The sequence below is a fragment of the Larus michahellis genome, chromosome 4 (genome assembly GCF_964199755.1).
Source record: "Larus michahellis chromosome 4, bLarMic1.1, whole genome shotgun sequence".
NCBI classification, from domain to species: domain Eukaryota; kingdom Metazoa; phylum Chordata; class Aves; order Charadriiformes; family Laridae; genus Larus; species Larus michahellis.
Genome location: NC_133899.1, coordinates 39,027,775 through 39,048,084, shown reverse-complemented (window position 1 = coordinate 39,048,084; position 20,310 = coordinate 39,027,775). Strand labels below are relative to the sequence as shown.

The 20,310-nt window shown below is 36.0% G+C and overlaps 1 protein-coding gene across 13 annotated transcripts in view; it reads right to left on the bottom strand.

The window, feature by feature from the left end:
• DICER1 (dicer 1, ribonuclease III) overlaps window positions 1-20,310 on the bottom strand; it is a 68,081-nt gene that overhangs the window by 22,702 nt on the left and 25,069 nt on the right. For 9 of the 13 annotated variants that reach the window (XR_012586645.1, XM_074584108.1, XM_074584103.1 and 6 more), the window contains 13 exons: window positions 17,775-17,967; window positions 16,647-16,809; window positions 16,109-16,239; window positions 15,867-16,001; window positions 14,883-15,043; window positions 13,450-13,618; window positions 10,845-11,317; window positions 6,783-6,915; window positions 5,527-5,769; window positions 5,281-5,435; window positions 3,743-3,875; window positions 3,158-3,233; window positions 1,876-2,015 (listed from right to left, as the gene is read on the bottom strand). Coding sequence is in view for 12 of the 13 variants with exons in the window: in XM_074584108.1 (XP_074440209.1) it covers window positions 1,876-2,015; window positions 3,158-3,233; window positions 3,743-3,875; window positions 5,281-5,435; window positions 5,527-5,769; window positions 6,783-6,915; window positions 10,845-11,317; window positions 13,450-13,618; window positions 14,883-15,043; window positions 15,867-16,001; window positions 16,109-16,239; window positions 16,647-16,809; window positions 17,775-17,918 (2,256 nt within the window). In the remaining variant the exon portion in view is untranslated. Of the gene's footprint in view, window positions 1-1,875; window positions 2,016-3,157; window positions 3,234-3,742; window positions 3,876-5,280; window positions 5,436-5,526; window positions 5,770-6,782; window positions 6,916-10,844; window positions 11,318-13,449; window positions 13,619-14,882; window positions 15,044-15,866; window positions 16,002-16,108; window positions 16,240-16,646; window positions 16,810-17,774; window positions 17,968-19,720; window positions 19,800-20,310 lie in introns of those variants that run through there. The other 4 variants (XM_074584111.1, XM_074584112.1, XM_074584110.1 and 1 more) reach the window with 3 other exon arrangements.

Sequence of the window (20,310 nt, the reverse complement as noted above, 5' to 3'; positions counted from 1 at the left end):
TATAAGCTTGGCCAAACTTACGGCTTAACACAGATTCTTTTCCCCAGCAGAACTGCTTAAGTATCAAAAATGGGGTTTTTTTTTTTATACATTTGGGACAAACACGCAAACAAAATTTGATACACCGCCCCTCTACCCAGGCACTACACTATATGAGTTTTCTAATAACAATTTTATCTTGCAGATGTGAATACTCACAAGAGCCACAAGCACTTTTAACTGCTGCTCATATTTGCCATAGACCTTAAGAAACTATGATTTATGTTTGTTAGGAGTTCATTACTTTGTAGGTCTCAAAAATGATCCTCCTGTTTATCTAAAACTAAACTGCAATACATGTAGTCCTGGATTTTAGAAGTTATACAGTAGAAAAAAAAACTATGGCCTTGGCTTAATGGAAAATTACTCATAAGTTTAATAACTCTATTAAGCCCAAGAGAATCTTGCAGACCTTAAACATTTGCCAAAGCTTCTTTTCCAGATGTGAAAAGTTGGGACAAAAGCAAGGGAAAGTATTCTTGGATTCTGTATTAAAAAAAATAACCAAGAAAGAATGATGCATCACTTGACAAATCAACTCCTCTGAATGAGAGATATCATAATTGTGCATTTTATGAGTCACTCCTATTCCAAAAATCACTAGTGAGGTAAGAGAACTGAGAAAGGCACTTATAACAAGAACATTGTGCAAAGATTCAAGCTGTTTGTGAAGTACTGCAAGAAGGTTTTCTCATCTGTCATTCCCTCTGTAATATACCCTGTGATGCCACAGTATCCTTTCCTAAGCTTTCCTAATAACCAATTATTTAAACTACTAATAAAACTGGGGCATGTGGAAGATGCCAAGAATGGAATTACTTAAGGGCCATCACCATAACTGAGGCTGCACGTGAATGTACAACACAGCACCGTAGCCTACTACTGTGAGTGTACGTGCTGACTTTCCTACGTGAGACCAAAGGCTACCGGTTTCTTCGTGAAACGCAAAGATTATCAGAAGCTACTACACAATCTATTCTGGATGAGTTACCTGTCCTATTCAAAGGACCTTAGATAGAACCTGAAACAACTGCAGGGGTCTGGAGAAGGGTGTTGCAAAACACTCTGACAAAGCTTCTTTTCCCCATTTTCTCTTTCCTTTAAAGTATCAGACACTCCTCCAACAAATAATATCTAAGAAGTCCAATTCTACAAACTGATGTGGCTGAAACCTGTTGTAACAGATCTACGGACAAGTTACTTAGTCATGCAGAGCTACGGTAAGTATCTTACATGACCCCTTTAGCAAGTACAGTATTTAGAACTATTTTAAAAGTAAAAACTATTAAAAAGTATACTTATTTGATATTTTAAATCTAAAATTAAGAAATTCTGTGTTCGACCAGCAAAATCACCAAACTAAAGCAAGCATCTTTAAAAACAAATAAATAAATAAATTCTGTGTTTAGCACCTCACAGGTAACTTTGACCCCCTGGGCATCTCCTTCAGTCTTCAAGGAATCGTCTAGAAAGCCAGTCATTCTTCCTCTGCTCTAGTATATTTACCAGAGAACTTAAAAGTTTTTACAGATTCCCAGTGCAGGACAATTTTTCCTCCCAGTTATTTCTATACTAGGCAACTACAGCCAACAAGCTTCATAGAAAGCATACATTCTTTGAACTACAGGCATGCTTCCAAAGCATATGGTTGCATAAGCTCATTCAGGTAATAGTGCAAGTTTCCATACTGTTAGAACTGCAAAATATTTCCATTATAAATGAAAGATTTGTTGTAAGAGATTCTTATCAGATAAGATTAAGAGTTGTCAGTTTTGTCTTTTTATCAGTACATAAAGCATTTGACCGGAGATGTGTACAGCAGTCAGCAATACTAACAGCTTTAGGATAGCACTGTCTTCGTTTTGTAGAGCCCGGCCTTCCTGGAACATTGGTTTCTTCTTCATCATGTAAATCAAGCTCCTCCTCATATTTAACCGTTTCTTTACCAACTGGCATCAAATGATCATCCAGTTCACCTGAATATTATGAAAGAGTACAAAGGAACAGCATTAGGAACAATCAAATCTCGGTTCCTTCACATACTACGCAGCAGATGTGACTGACTGCTCATGAAAACACGTCACCTAAGTTTTTAAAATATACTTACTACTGCATAGCTCCAAAAGTGTAACTTTGGGGAAAGTGTGATAAAATCTGAATTTCTGGCAAGAATACTTATAGTAAACATCTCTAAAATTTTCATTTAAAAAAAATCAAATTTATAATGAAAATATCAAAGAAAAAGAAACCTTTTTGCCCATAAATACCAATCAGTGACTGAAACACTAATTTAAAAAAATCACTCCCATGGAGTTATGCCAAGAAAGAGGGAACAGTTGTATTTCTGTATCCTTCTAAGAAGGGAATTACTACTCGACAGTAAGCGTGCACCCTCAACACTGAGTTGAGCCATCATGGTGTTATTCTTGGATATATTTATTGGTATGAATTCAGTGATCAAAAGGTTTAACTCGGACCAAAAAAAAAAAAAAATACAAATCCCAGACCTACAAATCTGTTTGCTTAAAAGATACATAAATACTCCTGTACTTCATCAAAGCACCCATAACATGGAATTCGTTTTAAAACATTCCCCAATAAAGAATATGCTCCATTCTACTTACTAGAGACAACAGAGCTGAAATAATCCTGCAATGTCCTATTTTTGGAACATGACTTATGATACAGTAGAGAATAAAATAAATTTAGGGCTGTGCATTTTATATTTTAATTTGTTAAAATTCACTTCAAAAAACAAGTTATTTCTTGGCTGCAGGATGTAATCCCCGACCTATAATAAAAACCTTGTAGAGAACAAGACTCTTTTCCCCTTTATTAAGTATATTTGATGTTAGAATCCATGTGTCTTGTATTAATATTGCATTTGCTATTTAAGACAAAATATGTTAAATAACAAGATTCCCCTGGAAAATTTAGCTTACAAGATGTACGCTAAGTTAGTAAGTTTGTGATCATATCACAAAACAAAGCAAGAGAAAGGAAGTTATTGTAATGGCTATAGCAGAAATGCATGTGTATGCATAACATCTGTACCACGTTCAATTTGTCCATTTTAAAACATTCTTTACCAAAGAGGTGTTGCTTTCCCAGTTCTTACCAATTTTGTGCAGTTTTTCACAGCAAATAAGAGCTACAACTCTCTCAGCCAGTCTTGCACAACTCATTGGAGGACCCTATAAACATTTAAATACTTCATAAAAACTTGAGTTGATTAGCGCATTACTTATTATACATGTTACAAACAGTTAGTTTAATTTAACACAAACAGTAGGTAAGCAAAACTCAGCAAAATACTACATTGATGACACTGTGAAGATATTCAGACTTATGTTGTTTTTCCACAGAAGCTAAAATTACGAGTTTTTGAACTCAACTAACTATTGATCAAAACCAATAAAGGACTTTTTCCTACAACTGATATAAGTGTGTGAAAAACCAAGGCACTGGAAAGAACATCTAAATATTTTTGCCTTTGGAATGAACAGTAACTGCTGGAAAACAGATTAGAACAGATATAAATAGGGATCTAAATACAGTTACAGAGCAGAATACAGGAGAAGAAAAATCATGTAATTTTCGTTACAACAACGAAAGAAACTAATTCTAGAAGAGGCACACACACACACACATCTATGCCAACATGTTCACTTATTTCTATGCTTTTCCTTCCCCAAATACCTACAACAATTGAAGCTCGAAGAGGTGAGTTGATTGGCAGGTAGAGAGTAGAGTAAAACGTATGATCAGGTAGTTCTCGGGTTTTACACTTGGGAGCTAGGTGTGTAAATGGATCACTTGGTAATCTAGCGCAGTACCTAAGTTGACAAAACATTTTACAAATCATCAAAACCTGCAAATTGAAACCTAAAGACATTTCAATGGAATCTTGCCTTACTGGTGTAAACGCTACAGAAGAGGGTTTCAGGCCATACTGAGCACTGCAAGGGTACACTGCTAACTGATGTTCAACTAACTGCTGAGCAGGAGACCTCCAAGTCCTTCACTACAAAGCTGGTCTCTAGAAAGGTGGTTCCAAGGTTGCAATGATGCACAGGACTATTCAACCCCCCAGGTACCAGAGTTTGCATTTGTCTTTGTTTAATCTCTTAAATTCAGTGTTGTCCTATTCCTCCTATTTGTCATGGTTCCCCTCTGAATGGGCCGCCTTACCTCCACTGCACTCATTTCCCCCTCTCCCACCTTGGTGTCAAATGCAAACGTGCTGATGTTAAATGGTACTGGACTTCTTAATGGCTCATGAGGAATGCCATGTGTAAGCAGCTGCCTTTGAATCATCGACCATTACACCCCTTGAATCTGACTGGTTTGCCAGGTTTTGTTTACCAGGCAGTCTACTGAAATGCTCTGCATCTCATGAATTTGGCCGCTAAGGTAATACGGCAATCGCACTGAAATCTTTGCTGAAGTAAATGACATTCACTGCTTTTCTCCTGTTTCGTAGAGGCAAGTAAGCATTTCATCACACAGGAGACAAGGTTGGTCAGGCAAAAAACTGCCCTCGATATAACTCCTGCTGACTGCTGCCCACCACTTTTTCCTTTACATGCCTGCAAACAGCTTCCGTGAGGATTTGGCACATAGTATTCCATATGACTAAGGTAAAATTGACCAGTCTGTAGCTCCCTTGATCTTCTTCCTTGCCTTTTTTGAAGTGTCCTGTCACTGAGGACCTCCTCTAATTGCCATGGCCTTAGAAAGATGATATTGGCTTGGAAGCGTATCATCCTGCCTTGTGGACTTGTATTATGTTCGGCTTGCTCATTATGTTTTTGGTTTTTTTTCTTTAAACATGACAACAAATGGCTATTACAAATGTGAATATTAGACCTAGAAGATTTTACTACAGTTTTCAGAAGACACTTTTTTTTTTTAAAGCTAGCTTGCCAAGAGCAAAAAAAAAAAGAAAAATTTAATCTTTTTATCCATTTTGAAAAGGACTGTTTTCAGGGCAGCTTATAATGAAACAGGAATCAGTATCACTAAATTTATTACCTGAGCTAGAACCTCTGTAGGATAAAAAGACAAAAACCAAACTATCCCCTTCATGCTGCTGTGACCACTTTCTTTAGGAGGGGAAGATCCTACAAGAGTCCTAAGAGGAAATGCATACAATGCCCCAGCCTATGCTTCCATGTTGCGAGGCAGACTAAGAAACTTTTTATTTAAAGACAAGAAGTAAAAACCGAATATGCCTCTTACCTATTTATGTGTCCAATAGCAGTGTTAATAGTAACTCTTGGACTGTTCTCATCTGGCCTCAACACATAGGGTGGAAATACATCATCATCATCAACAACAGGTTCAGTTTCAGTATCATTGGTATCGACAGATTTTGAGCATTTGTTTCTCAGGATCTTAACATTTCAAGAACAGAGCACAATGAGAGATTTTTCCTTTAAAATACTACAATAAAATTTTAAAACAGGCACATTCCATTCCTCATACCTTCTCAATTGCTTTGTACGTCTTAAGATCTTCTTCAAAACTTTTGATTTTGTCTGTATCTGCTAACATGATGTAATTGGAAATTGGTGCTCTAGCTCTTCCTTTTGACTGCACGTAGGAACGGTATTCTGTGGGCAAATCAAAACGCACCACCAAGTTGCATTTTGGTATGTCAACACCCTCTTCTACAATACTAGTAGCAATAAGTAGGTTGGTCTCATGTGCACGAAATTTTCTAAGAACCTGCAAAAGTAATGAAGACAAATTTGAGAGATTAGTCTGAGACCTGATTCCATCACCAGATTCATCAAAAGCCAATAAAAACAAGGAAAGCGGATCAGACATTCCAAAAACTTGCCTAAATATGCAGATATAAAGTTATTACAAAGTCTTTTTAGAAACACAGGAAGACTATTTATCAGAACAGGCAGCTTTCTAGGAATCAAATGTGGTCTGTGGAATTACACATGTCTAAGAAGCTACTACAGCCACTAGGAATGGAGAGGATCCCACATATTTCTTTACAATTTTTCAGCTATAGTATTATAAAACGCTGCCTTCAGGACAGCATCTTTTCCAACTATTTCTGAGGTTGAAACAACCAAGGGGCAAGCGAAGGGAAGCACGTTCTAGAGCTGGTACTTTTGGTATTTATACTATTTACTCAAAAGGGAAGGTTTGGGGGCAAGGGAGGAAGTCAGTCAGAAGAACAACCCAGCTGGGAGGTGAGGGGGAAGAATAAAAGCATTTGCTTTCAAGATATTTCGCATGCTTTAAGTGAGGTCAAAATCACAGGGTTTTATATTTATAACATTTAATGATTTACCAAATTCACATCTAGCAAAGATAAATATTAAAACAGGCTTAACCATTTAAAGTGTCAGGAACCTGGATTTTCTTTACAGTATTACAGTACTACTACTAATGCAATGCAGAAAAATTAGATGGTTGATGATCTGACTAGATACAAACATGGATTTTTATGTGAAGTTTTAATTTCTGTTTGTAAAATATGACATAGCAATATCTCTAAACACGGGGGGGGTGTTGGTTTTGATTTTGTTTTTTTTAATGAAGAACATCTGTATCTCCAATAAGTATGCATATTTGTTAAACCAAAGGTATTCCCTGAACTTCTGATTGTATATAGACTCTGCCTGTTGGCTCATTTTGTTTTTAAAGACACACATACACAAAAGAGAAACCAAAAGAGTTCTGAAAGTACTGCTAGTTTAAGTTATTTTTCTTGAAGTTACCTCTTCCTGTTTTCTGAATTCTACTTCCATCTGCTTGTTACGAGGCTGGTTCTTGCCAATGCCATGTCCAGTTATAAAATTGCTGCTGATGTAAGCGAGTTCTGGATCCTGCTTGCCAGCTTCTTTTATCAACCTAAAAATATTACATGCGCCTTTAGCAGTCACACGACTCAGAAAATGGAAGACAATCTTTTGTTTGCAAGACTTACATTAAAAGAAGAAATGGAAGCATGACAAGTAAGCCATGCTAACACATAAACTGACCTTAGTTTTCTCTAAAAACACGAGTGCTAGTGAAAACCTCTGTAAGAATAATAAAAGACTGCATACATACAGCATGAGCGTGCATGCATCACATGCATTTCAGATCTAGCACGGTAAAACCAGATATTTTTTAACCAATCTATTACTCTAAGGCTCCCTGTTGTTAAGATCCTACTCACAACCGGTTTAGTTAATCTCATTTTCTGTAAAGGATGACTGATTTCAGCAGAAAGACCTGTAACTGCTCCCTCAAAGTATGTTTCCCCAATATAAGGTATTAATTTTTAGGTTAAAACATAGATTGTTATTCTCCTTAATATTAAAATACATACTCTGTTCAGGTATACTAATGACAAAATGTTGACCTTCTTTTCTAAAGAGCGATACTCAGCTTACCCAGTGAGATGTTTACTACTTTTGAAATTGATCCAAGTGTATCTACAATTGGAGAATTTAATCCAATTCTTGAACAGGAACACTGAACAGGGAGGTGAGGATCATCCATGCTCTCAATTTATTCCCCTATGTCCACAGAAAAGGCTGGTCTCTGCACTGTTTTGATTTCACGAACAAGGTAGAAGATTGCTCGTATAAACAATGCACTGAATCTAGAACTAGGCGTTTATGGATTTGAAAGCATAATTACACTGCGCAATCAAAATAATTATGCTGTAGCATCCTTAGTTGATCTGCTTTCAGCACAGACAGAACCTGGGATTTCTCAACTATAACAGGTTTTTGGGCAGCAAAGCCAATAAAAATCAAGGGATGATATACAAAAAAATCACACCCTTGCACGTCTTACTACAGCCATCCCAGTACCACTTTGCTCATAGCACATCCATCATGGCCGTTACCAGGTGGCTCCTCATATCCAAAAGATAGCCTGCCTCTGTGTACCTCCAACAGTAATTCCAACCTTTCCCAATTACATCTCTAGTAGTTCTGCCTCACATATAAGACGACAGGGGCTCTGCCAGTCCCCAGCTACATGCCGACGCCCTGACCAGCAATCTGCTGCCAAACCAGATGGAAAATGGCAAAACTCTCCCTGGCCTTTCTACCCTTGGAAAACTATTGAAGTCTCTCCCCTTTACCCGGTTTCTGTTTTAAACAAGATTTATGGAAACATAAACCACCTTGAAGACATCCTTCCTTTGCAATCTGTTAAAACTGAAATGGACAGGGAATATAGGCAAAAGAATGGAAAAGTGGCAAATAGCTTGCTATCCTTACGGAAACAGTCTAGAAAGATCCTCCCGTACTAAAAATGCATGCGATTTGTTAGTTCAAGGCTAAACAGGTTCACATTTCTGGATGCAGTCTAGGCTCTTTAGACAGACATGCTAAGAAAGCATGGGTTAATAACTGGACAAACTCCCAAATTATTTTTTTTTTACATTTCTTTTTCCACATAGCATTTCTGTCAAGTCATACAGCTTCAGTTTGAATACCTACTACGCATCTCCAACATTCTTACTGTATCTCATTTATTATAGAAGTTGACAATCAAAGCCATCTGAATAAACATTTCACTGTGCACATCTTCCACAAGTTCTTGAGAAGTACTCAAGACTTCATCCTTGCAATTAAAAAGCATTATAAGTGGTAGATAACAGGTGTTGTTTTTCAAATAGATACAAACACTTCTGCTTTCAGACCCCTCTCTAAGGGAGTTGAGAGGCACCGTAATGGAAGTGGAAGGAAACCGGGCTTTAGAAAACATTTTCTCTTCTGCAAAGTAGCTTATAAGCACCAGAACTCAACTGTATACACCAAATAAAACAGTAACTGAGCCACTTCATCTGTTGTGTGTAATAATAATCAAAGAATAAGTTGAGGTTTGTTTTCTTTTTGGTTTTTTTTTCTGTTTTTTTTTTGTTGTTGTTGTTGTTTTTCTAATTAGTACTATTTACAGTATGTACAGTGGCTGCTGCTAAAGATCTCTAAAGAAAGAGATTAGCTCTAATCACCGCCTCCGAGAAAATGCCTTTTCTTCCCATTTCTTCTAGAAAGTACAACACATGCCATGAATTTTGCCCTTCCCCAGTCATCGTGGACTTCATAAAATGGGATTCTAGTCTATAAATACCACCATAATAAATATATCTTAAGAAACATTATACTTCTGCTTAAAGTTAGTTCTGTATAACGATCCATAATGGATTACTGTAAGCTTAAGTGGTTTTGATATAGTAATTCAAACACTCATTAATTCCTTATGCAGGAGACATTTTTTCCACCTGTATATACAGCATAAATGTAGGTCTAATCAGCAGAGGCCCTTCAACCAAGTCCACTCAGTTGAAGTGAGGTTCTCCACTGAAGGCTTTCAGTCTTAATTTCAGGAGCCCAGGTCTGCTGATCATCCAGGTATTTTGAGATCAGGTGTGTTACATGAGGTAAAGGAGCACATTGAGAGTCTGCTCGCTAGCTTTCAGAAGCAGATAAAAAGTTATATATAGTTTTATTTTCTGCTGCCAATAACCTGTATCAAGGTGCCTAAAGCTTAAAGATGGCAGAATTTCGTCACCTATTTGATCTAGGCATCATATTCTGTCAGGCTCAACAGCAGTTAGGATATAGAATAGTGCATAAAATCAGCCTACAAGAATGCACAGTGGAAAGAGTATAATTCACATTCATAACTTAGAGAAGAAAAAAAAAAAATCACAATTCTGTTCACTCCCTGTAGGATAATGAAATACTCATTTCAGCTCAGCAAAAATTTATCAGAATCTGTTAGTGTTATTTCTTCAGGAGTTATTAACAGAACATGTTCATTTCACTGAATGGCTTAGTTTGTCTCATAGTGCGTATTTATGTAAACGTATTTAAAATTGCAAAAAAGGCAAAGAAAAAAGAAGTTCACAAAAAACACACAGGCAAGTCTGCAGATCAAAGAATATATTATGCACTCAAACTATTGACTCCAGCAAAAAGGTAACAACAGAAGGGACAGATTCAGAGGTAACCAGAATGCAATAAACAAATTGCAGAGGACATTTAGCATGCTATCAAAAAAACCTACCAAAAACCTCCAAAATCATTACCAGTGAATAAATCAGATGCCATTCACAGTTGGCAGCAAATAGCATCCAACAATTAAGTGTTATGTATAACTAACATGGATCACATTCAGGAACAAGAACCGATAAGGAACTAGAGTACTGCAAAGTATATCTTGGCAAATATTCCAGGGCTCGTATTTTTCTTGGTGGAGACTGTAAGAAAGTGCTTAGTGTTTAACTGAACAGGCGTTTTATAAACACCAACTCTTAAAGTAGTACTGGTAAACCTTAAGAGATTTTTGTGCAAAGGCAAATTTGATTTTCTGTAGACTTGGGTCATATAATAATGTGATTTAGTAATGTAATGGTAAAATTTCCAGAAGTATTGCACTCAGTAGGTTAGAGAAGTTTCCAGCATCCATTGCAAATAAAAATTTAAAGACTGATTAAGACAAATCAGTATATGGCTATCTTACAGGTTAAGTACAGTATTTCACATTTTGCCTTCTCAATAAATCAAATTACAAACTCAGGTCTAAAACAAGCCTTTGAGTATAATTCCCAGACACATGCTCTCCCAATCCACCCCACAGCCTGAATTATAATTTTTTTTTGTTACTCTTTATGCAGATCCAGTATGATCTCCAACTTTAAAATAGAATTCTGAAAACACAAGACAATCCCCTATATATTCACAATATTAACATCCACATGCTGGCAGCTGAGTTTGCCTTTTTTCTTTTTTTTTTTTTTAAAGGAAGTTTTTTTTTAAAATAAAAAGCTTTACCTATTTAGAACAACTGCTGTGTATCTTCTTTCCACAAAAATAATTCCACATAAAATATTAGTAAAGGGAGATGGGAAATTAGTCTCTGGCTTCTCTTTCTCCTCAATTTCTTCATCCTCATCATCATCTTCAGAATCACTCCAAGACACGTAATTATCCTGATTCCTATTGTTATACCATTCAACACTTTCAAACTGCTGCCGTTCATAGGGTTTATATTTGCGCAAGATTTCAAGCAGCTTTATTACTTTTGGGGTAACAAATTTCAGGTCAAGTGAGGCAGGCGAGAAGTGCTCTTCACAGAGTGCATGTATTTTCCTTAGGAAAGTGTCTGTAAACAATAAAAATTTCCTGTGCAGCTCCTCTTGTTCGTGTTTGATATACTTCTGTAGCTCTCTCACCATCATCCCAGCTACCTTATCTGCACACCAGGGTCCCAGAACAACCAACACAGCTCGACAGTCTGACAATATCTACAACAAATGAATTCAAATATCAGTTCAAAGAGTACATTCATGAACTATTCATTTAAGACTGGGATCTTGTTTCTCATATAGCACAATCTTTGTAAGGATTATGACAACTGTTCAATTATAAAAATATTTAGAAGTCTGCTTTTGTTATTTAGATGACTTTGGGAACTTTGGTGTTTCTAGTGGAGCAAGTTCCTCCCTCTCCCCTAAATTATTACAACTAAACTTTGAAATTTGTACATTTCTGAATCTCAAAAAAACACCCCAAGTTTAAAGAATATTTTTACCATTTTGTAGAATAATTTGAAATTTACTTTAAGATAATTATGCTAAAAAGGAGAATATTTCTTGAGGAAGCTAGATGAACAAAGCAGAAATTATTACCCTTTATATTTAACATAGATATAATAAAAATAAATGCTTTACTAGGCATTTTTACTTTATTTGTTACTGATACTTGCCAGGGTTTCAAAAGCATCTAACCAGAAAGTTGCACAGTGGCCTCAGGGTAATCTTAGCAAGTCTAGTCTCTCCAAGGAAAAAAATTAGAGGTTTGTATGTGCAGGTGGAATAGGAAAAACAGAGAGAACTATACCGTACTCAGCATACAGCACAGGCACTTGAGTACCATCAACACCTTATCTGATGGCAAGTTGTTTCCTCCTGAAGAGTCAAGTGGTCAAAAAATAAAGTAGGAATCCAGGAATAGGGTACATTGGTCATACTATTAAAAAGGCTCATGATTTGGATGTACTATTACAACATAAGAACTACGACAGAACTATAACAACAGCGAGGATGACACAGGTTTCAGATGCTGCTTTAATTTTTCTTCTTTCTTCCCTTCTGAGAGGTAGTAAAGAAGAGGTTATCATCTTCTTTACACTATCCTCCCTGAAGTTTGTTAGCTGTAAGTCTTAATTAAGGGCAAAATTTATCTAAGCCAATTGTAACTGCACACTGAGCCTTGATGCTCTCCAGTGCCAAGATAAAAGGCACCTCAGGCTGAAAACTGATTTCTTTTTCTTAATATGGGTGCCTCCATCTTCTTGGAGCGCTACTGGATCAGAAAAAAAAGCACTGAGGGTGACGTGCATTAGAAGCATAGCACTTAATTCACTCTTCTGGACTAAGCAAATCCTGGGGATTGCCCCCAGCTGCCATCATTCCTTAAATATTTTAGCATATTACATTTCAAGTTTAGCACAGAAGTAACCAGGACTTCCTTTTCCCATGCAACTGTAATAGGCTGCCTTATGTATCATCCTTCCCTTTGGCCCAAATAATCTTTTTCTAGACAGCATCGGAGTACTGAATTTCTAAGAATGTTAAAGAAAAGTGGAATACTTTGGGCTGAAGAAATACATTCTCCAGCTTCCTCATGGACTATTCTAGAGAGATGTGACTCATTACTGACTTCTTGTTAAACAGACTTACACACCTGAACAACTGCACCTGAGGAGGCAATTCCAAACCAAAGCCCAAGAGGGAAAAAAAGCTGCCTGGACCCCAGACCCCACGTGTGACAGGTCCCTGCTCAATGCACCAGGCCTTCTGGACTCTGCCATCTTGCGTAACAGCATAGGGGCAAACACATAGAAAGTAGGGGCAAGCTTGAGACTCAAATTCCATTCCAGCAAGGTGTGAGTGGCACCAGTCCAATATTGTTCAAAGATAAACTGTAGATCTCCGGCTGGCATTTTTGCCTGAATTCTTGCTTTATCGTCTTTTATATATAGCTGGGGACAGTTTTTCCAGATAATTCCCGCAGCATTACTTCCTCTTCTGTACTGAATTATTTAAAAGTCATGGGAGATCACGAGGATGTCAAATTCTTGGTTTCAGAAACAAGGAGCCACAACATCAGGGTGCAGAATTATTTTACTGCCTTAAGCAAATTTGAGTACAAGATTCTCCAACCATATGACGTTCTGATCAATGGTTGGCATTCGAGCCCTGCTCATTTGAGAAAAGACTTGCACTGTTAGTGAATACAAAAATCAGAAGTATTTTTGCTCAGATACTCTAAGCTGGTTGGGTTAGAAAGTTTCAGTAAAGTAACATATATGACAAAGAAGAAAAGTAGTAAGACTTCTATTCCCCAGGTTTTTCCCATAGCTTAATGTCCTTACCTGCTTAGAAATTAACGTAGAATCTCTTTCTTTTGAATGTACAGATATGTTGCAGTCATTTAGAAAAGTAAGTGCCTCATCCAATTCCTTCAATAATCTTCCATACAACCCACTTTTGTCAGTATATGGTCCACAGTCTACAACAATCTCACACGGCTGAGAAGTATATCTTAATTGAGGGCAAAGATCAAGTTAAACACAGCTTCTGAAAGTCAGAGCTATTTCAGCCTGTTAAGGTTATACAGCAAATAACAGCAGCAACATGAAGTGTATTCAAGTACACCATGAATTAATAATCTAAGATACTTTGCTTTCTAATACACTCCCTAAAAAGGAAGTTAATATCACTATCTTCATTTCCAATATTAGAAAATTTAAGGCAAAGCAAATTGAATTTACTTGACCACCATCTTCATTTTGTGTTTCCAAAGTGTACTCTTTTGATAGGCCAAACAAATACAATCCACACAATGTAAATCTAGGTCTATATATACACTTACACAAGTAAAGTAACTATTGTTCTTGAATGGCAGAGCTATGAGCGAAAAATTCTTAAAAGCAAATGCTTCACACACATTCAGAAAAATGCACTTAAACATACCCAACAAAACACCTGTTCTAGAACATGAAATAACTATCTTTGACTTTGTCTGAAACTCAGTTCATACAACACAGTACAGACGGTGCAAGAAAACATGCTACATATGAATCATTTCACATTAATTCTCCTCTACAACAAATCACCACATTATCACCACCTTTATTTTAACCAACATTTACAGGATTCTACACTATATAAGAAGAGAGAAACACACACACTTGCACTGCTATTTAAATAGTTTTTACTACTTCCTCTCATTTCCCTCTGTCTTTCATAAGCCTCTAAATCCAGGCTACTCATTTGAGGCAAAAACACCCCAAAAACCACCATGCAACTTCTCTGTCATTAAGAGCATCTTGTACTGTGCATGTTGCAACATTTTTCTAAATTAAATAGCAACATTATGGCATACACTGAACATGAACCAGTTACTCTCCAAACATAAAGACAGTGCATTTTACAACTTCAGAAATGTGTTGCTGAATGTGAATTTTCTAGATTGGTGGTGCGTTAGTTTGTTCGTGATTTTTTTGTTTGTCTGGGGTTTTTTAGTTGCTTTGTTGTTTGTGGTTTTTTGTTTTATTTTTAACAACTACAGAAAATGCTTGAACATCAAGGCAAATCAGCCTTTGTACTTAACTTTAAGATGTATTTCAACACTGGTTATGCAAAAACAATTTAACATTCCCTCCCCACTCCAAATAGAAGTAGTGACATCACTTACACACAAGCTTTTCTAAAATTTAAAAGAGGAAATATTTCTACTGGTTTATTCCTCTACCCAAAATGAAAACGCAGACATCAATTTAATAACCATAATTGTACAACATACCTGTCTAAAACCACCAAATCAGTTGCGGTTTCAGCATTGCTCTTTAAAATTTTCTCCAGTTTCTGGATCTTCTCCTCTAACTCAGCAGGATCACATTTCCCATTTAAAATGGAAGCTGTCAATCCCAAGATTCGAGGACACGATGGATAATCCTCACAGATCTGTGAAGTGAAAAGAGAATGAAATACCTTAGGACAGTTATCCTGCAGATCTACCATCGAGCTAGCAGACTGGAAACTTAGATGCTTAGTTGGAAACTAGTGTTTCAATAGCAGGTGTTGTAAAAGGAACCAAACACAGAATGAATATTTTCTATTCTATTGACTGGAAGTTACACTAGAAATTGAATAACATTTACCAGTAATCATCTTTAAAAGTAAATATTTACAATGTGAGGAAAATACAAATAAACAAACAGTTAGCATGCACAGAATATCTTTGTCACAGTTACAACACACATATCATAACACTTCCACACCACGTAAAAATTAAAGACACATGCTCTGATTATGAAGAAAGATTTGGAAAGACATCTATTGTACAGGTTTCTTGTATTGCATAAGACAAATACCACACGGAGCCAAGAATATCCGGAAAGAGCCCTACAAATATCTTTAGAAATCAGTATTTTAAAAATAATAAAAACTGATCAGTACATCCCATTCCCAAACTCAAATATCTTCTCAATGAATTTACAAAATTCACCTAATTCCATAAGTTTAGCTTCTTTTCTCTGTTAATGCCAGAGTTTTCTTTAATCCCCACTGTAAAATACAGCAAATACAATACTTTTCTATCTCATAATATCACCAAAGTCTTAATTCATTACAGCAATTTCACAGTCCCAGAATATTCTACAATATGGTTCCACTGATATTTTTCCTTGGTAGCAAAAGCTGCCTTAAATGGCTCCCACTTTTCCAGCCCTCCCACCCCACTCCCCCTCCTCAACCAAGTATTTCCATTCATGCAATGGAAACCCACCTTCATAATTTCACAGTATGGGTGATCCTGGATTGCAAGATGGCACTCATCAAACACCAGAAGATTAATATTTGACAGGGATAAATACTCATTTCTTAAAACAGTCAAAGCAACGTGACATGTCATAACCAGAACCTAGATTGAAAGAAAAAAGTATCAGTATAAGAAAAGTGCAAACTTCTGATCAAGCTTAACTTACTGTAGGCTCTGCTTATATTTATAGTTTATACTTAATACATTACCTGATGCTTTGAGAATTCCTGACTCCACTTCTCTTTTGTCCATGATTCAGTCGTCTCTAAACTTGAATACTCTCCCACTTTAAGATCTGAATGTGTCCTGACAGCTGACACTTGTTGAGCAACTTGATTTGCTTAAGAAAAAGATATTTTAAAAAAAATCTCAATCACATAAAGGCCTTTTCATACATTAAGTTTCGAGATGTGTGTCATATTACCTAGCACCATGTTTCATAACATAGCTTAGACTAATGTTAAACCAGGTGCACACAGCAACTGCCTCCATTTAAAACCACAGCAAGAAAACAAATTGGTAACTAAATTGCACTTCAGATTCATTATCTTATTTTTAAACCAGGAAACAGAAGACATTATAGAGATAAACAGGTTGTATTACAAGGATTATAAGCAAAAGATGAAAGGTATCACATTCTTTAATCAATTTAGAATCCTTACTGTGCTTTCACACAACCTCTATTAGGGAATATTCCATGGAAATATTAGCAGCGTATTTAGGAACTTAGCATACTCTTCCCCTTACCTGAGTTGACCAAGAACACAGTTCTTTTTCCATTTTTGTTGAAATCTCCCCTGATCTGATAGGACAGCTCTTTAGTGAGTAGTACTGCAATAAAAGTCTTCCCTGAGCCAGTGTTTAAGCAGACTATTGTATTATGATCCAAAGCTGCTTCAAGCAGTTCAACCTAGGTTTAAAAAAATAATAACGTCCTTACTTGCAACAATGCAGTGAGAAAGCTGATAAAAAAAATAACACAACCAGGAAATGAACTACAGAGAAGTCAGTAGTATCTCTTAAGATCTTTACAGTGCCATAGAACTAACACGTCTCTTTCATAACAATGTATTGTCACAGTCTTTCAAAAAAGTATTAACACACACTATATTTATTCTCGCTTCTAAATCTAAAATCTTTTAGTATCACAATTTGCTGCTACTTTAAGTTGCTTTCTAACAATATCTTTTTAATAGATGATTCTGTTGCTAGATACCTTATGTGAAGAAAGAAGTTAAAGTTTTAAATTTAACCCTATACATCACTTCAGCCAAATATAATAATATATTAGCTCAAGGCAGTCTGAGATTTTCAGCAATATTAACCAAAATGACAGCTTTCAGGCACCTCTGCAGTGCAAAACCACCTGAAATTCTATAACACAGAAACAGCTTTCTGTAACAAAATGAAAATCAGAGTGCCCTGATGGGGTTTCTGAAATACTGAGCTGCTTTGACCAGTATGTGAACTAAATATGTGAACAAAATATCAAGATTTACCATGTAGAAGACAGAAGGTCAGAGGGGGATGGAGACATGATTGTATGCATACAAGAGAGATGCACAGTATCCTGTTTACTGTATTTTGTATTAACAGCATTTTTGCAGAGAGCAGCAAGAGAATACTCAGCTTAAAGGTTGTTTGGCTCATTAGAGCAAACTGAGAAGGAGGCATGGGGAATATTACCAATGGAGAACACAGTCAAGCTAAAGAAAAAAGAAACACAATTAACAGGTGGAGCTGAGAGAGAGACATGCCCAGACTGTGTGCAACAACATTGCACATTCTCCAGCTGCTCTGGTTCTTTTTCTGCTAAGTTAATGGATTTAATTGTAGTTTTTTCTGACATTACTCTATTAGTATTGTCACTAGTACCTGATATTTTCTTGGCGTGTAAATGTTATCATGAATTGCTTCTTGTTGCCATGGTAGTCCAAAAAATGGACCCATTGGGGAGGAAGCAGGGGTCATGAGCTGCAGTCCCGCCATGCTGAGGGATTGCAAAGCAGGGCTTTTCATTCATTCATCCAGTGTTTCTCTCATTGCATTTTTGTTCCAGCACAGCCTACTATGAGAAGAAAGAGAAACAGTATTAGATACAGTCACAACATAAAGCAAGAAAAGGAAATTTATTCTAAGAAAAGGACATTACTTGATTTTACTTCCAGTAAGTGCTAAATCTCATACCATTTTCAGCAGAAAATGTTAATTTTAAGTTTATAGATGTGTGTTTACTAAAGTACCAAAGAAATTTGAAAGGAGATGTACTTTATGGGGCAAAGTAAATTCTAGGCATTTGGATTTATACATATACATTTTGGAATAAAGTTCAATTTATGTTCTGACAGAATCCTATTTCAAATATCTTTAAGAACAATTTTTTTTTTTTTTTAAAAAAGCTGGTTTAGCTTTACTTCAAGAAAGAAAAAGATTGATTTTCTAGAGCACAGGTATAAGTATCATATTTCCCATTTTTCTTTACAACCAGAAAGTCCTTGCGACCAGTTAAAACATTACACACACACGCAACAGGAACTTTATTCTAATCATCAGGAAACGAACAGGAACTACAAAAGAACCTCAGTATTTTCAAATCAACAGATTCTGATAAGGTTATCTGTTCAAGGAACTGGCAGAAGTACTATAAATAGTTGTTGATGACTCTAACAAGGACTAATGGAGAAAGGGACCCTCATCAGGTTAACCACCAATTTCCAGAAAGATATTCTAATCGATAAACAAACAAACCATTCACAACTTGATGCCAATTATGCTGTGGAAAACACTTTCCTACTAAGGCTACGAAGTCCTCATCACTGGGGGCTTTTAAAAATGTTTGCTATCTGTTAGGAATGGTCAAGGGTCAAGGTTAAAAAAAAAAAAAATCAATTCCACCTTGCCCAGGGAAACTGTCCTGACAATACAGAAAAATATTGCTGAAGTACAATACAAACATATTGCATCAAATCTAAGACATTTTGAGTACTTCCCCCCCCCAAATCAGATACTGTTTCTGAATGGGGCATGAATTTTCAAAGTTTAGGTTTCCTCAAAATTCCTGGATGCTCTATATTCATTTCAGCATCAGTCTCAAAATGAGAAACGCATAAAATTGACAACACTTTCAAATTTAAGCATTCATTAGATATACATTAGATATAATTATCATTCTATTGCACAGAAATATCCTTGCTTTTCTATATAATAGGAAAGTTGGTTAAAGTTTGCAAATACGCAGTAGGGAAGAAAAAACTGAGAAAAGTATTATATGGTATCTAATAGAAAATATTACTCACTAATGATTAGAGAAATAACTGCTTTAGGAAATTACAAAAAAAACCCAAGATAAAGTTTTATTTTATTTAACCTAGTCTTCAACTAATAAAACATTGCAGCTCTTTGTTCTATATTCACATTTTTAAGTTAAATATTATAATTTGGGGCATGTCTAAACACTGATTTATATTCTAACTTAACTCTAGTTTTCCACCTCAGGTATATCTTATAAAGAGAAAGGAATACATTGAATTACATGACCACTCCTCTTGCAGATTCATGCAAAAGTAATGCCACTTCACAGAAAACAGTCAAAGATAAAGCTTTTTCTCAGTTTTTTCCAAAGGGATAGAGAGAGTCCCGAAGAAAAGTGTAGTTAAGTTGAAGTAACATTGTTCTGTTCCATTATAAAGAATTATTTCTCTTTTGAAAATAAGCATTCAGTAGTAAACACTACTTTGTGAAAAACGGTAGACGTAACTTCCTAATCTTTAGCTCAGCAACCAATGTACCTCCCCCTCCATTAAAAATAGTTATTTCTTTACCAAGAGAACTGTGTTGGTATTGCTGGAATCTTGCCTGATATTTTAATTTGAGCTTCACAGAAACTGTCGGGGAAGAAGACTCCAGAAGAAAAGATATATTCAAATATGTGGGTTTTTTAAAAAAAAAAAAAAAAAAAAGAAATGAATGTAAGTTATCACAGGACATACTAAAAATGCTTTTGGCATTTTAGCTGATTTTCTTCAGTTGCTTTTGAATGTATCTTTAAACTCACGCAAATCTTCTCATTTACTTTTTCAATCCTGTAACTTAAGCAACTGTTTCAGCCTGAGTCTTTCAGATTATCTAAACAGATAAAATGGATCAATGTGGTATCACTTTATTTAGCTGCAAATAGAAACCAATATAGTCTACACACATCATAAAAATCAGTAATACATCGTTATTCATTTCAGTTATAGTACAGCAAGACTCCTGTAGATTTTTACATTGTTTTTATACGTTTCAAACAATGCATACAAGCACACGCAGGTTCTGTTCTAACAATTCAACTCGTAACTTCATAGAGCGCTCAAATCTGGTACAACTGAAAGATGTTTTGGTTCAATCTTTCTTTGGAACTACTGACTTC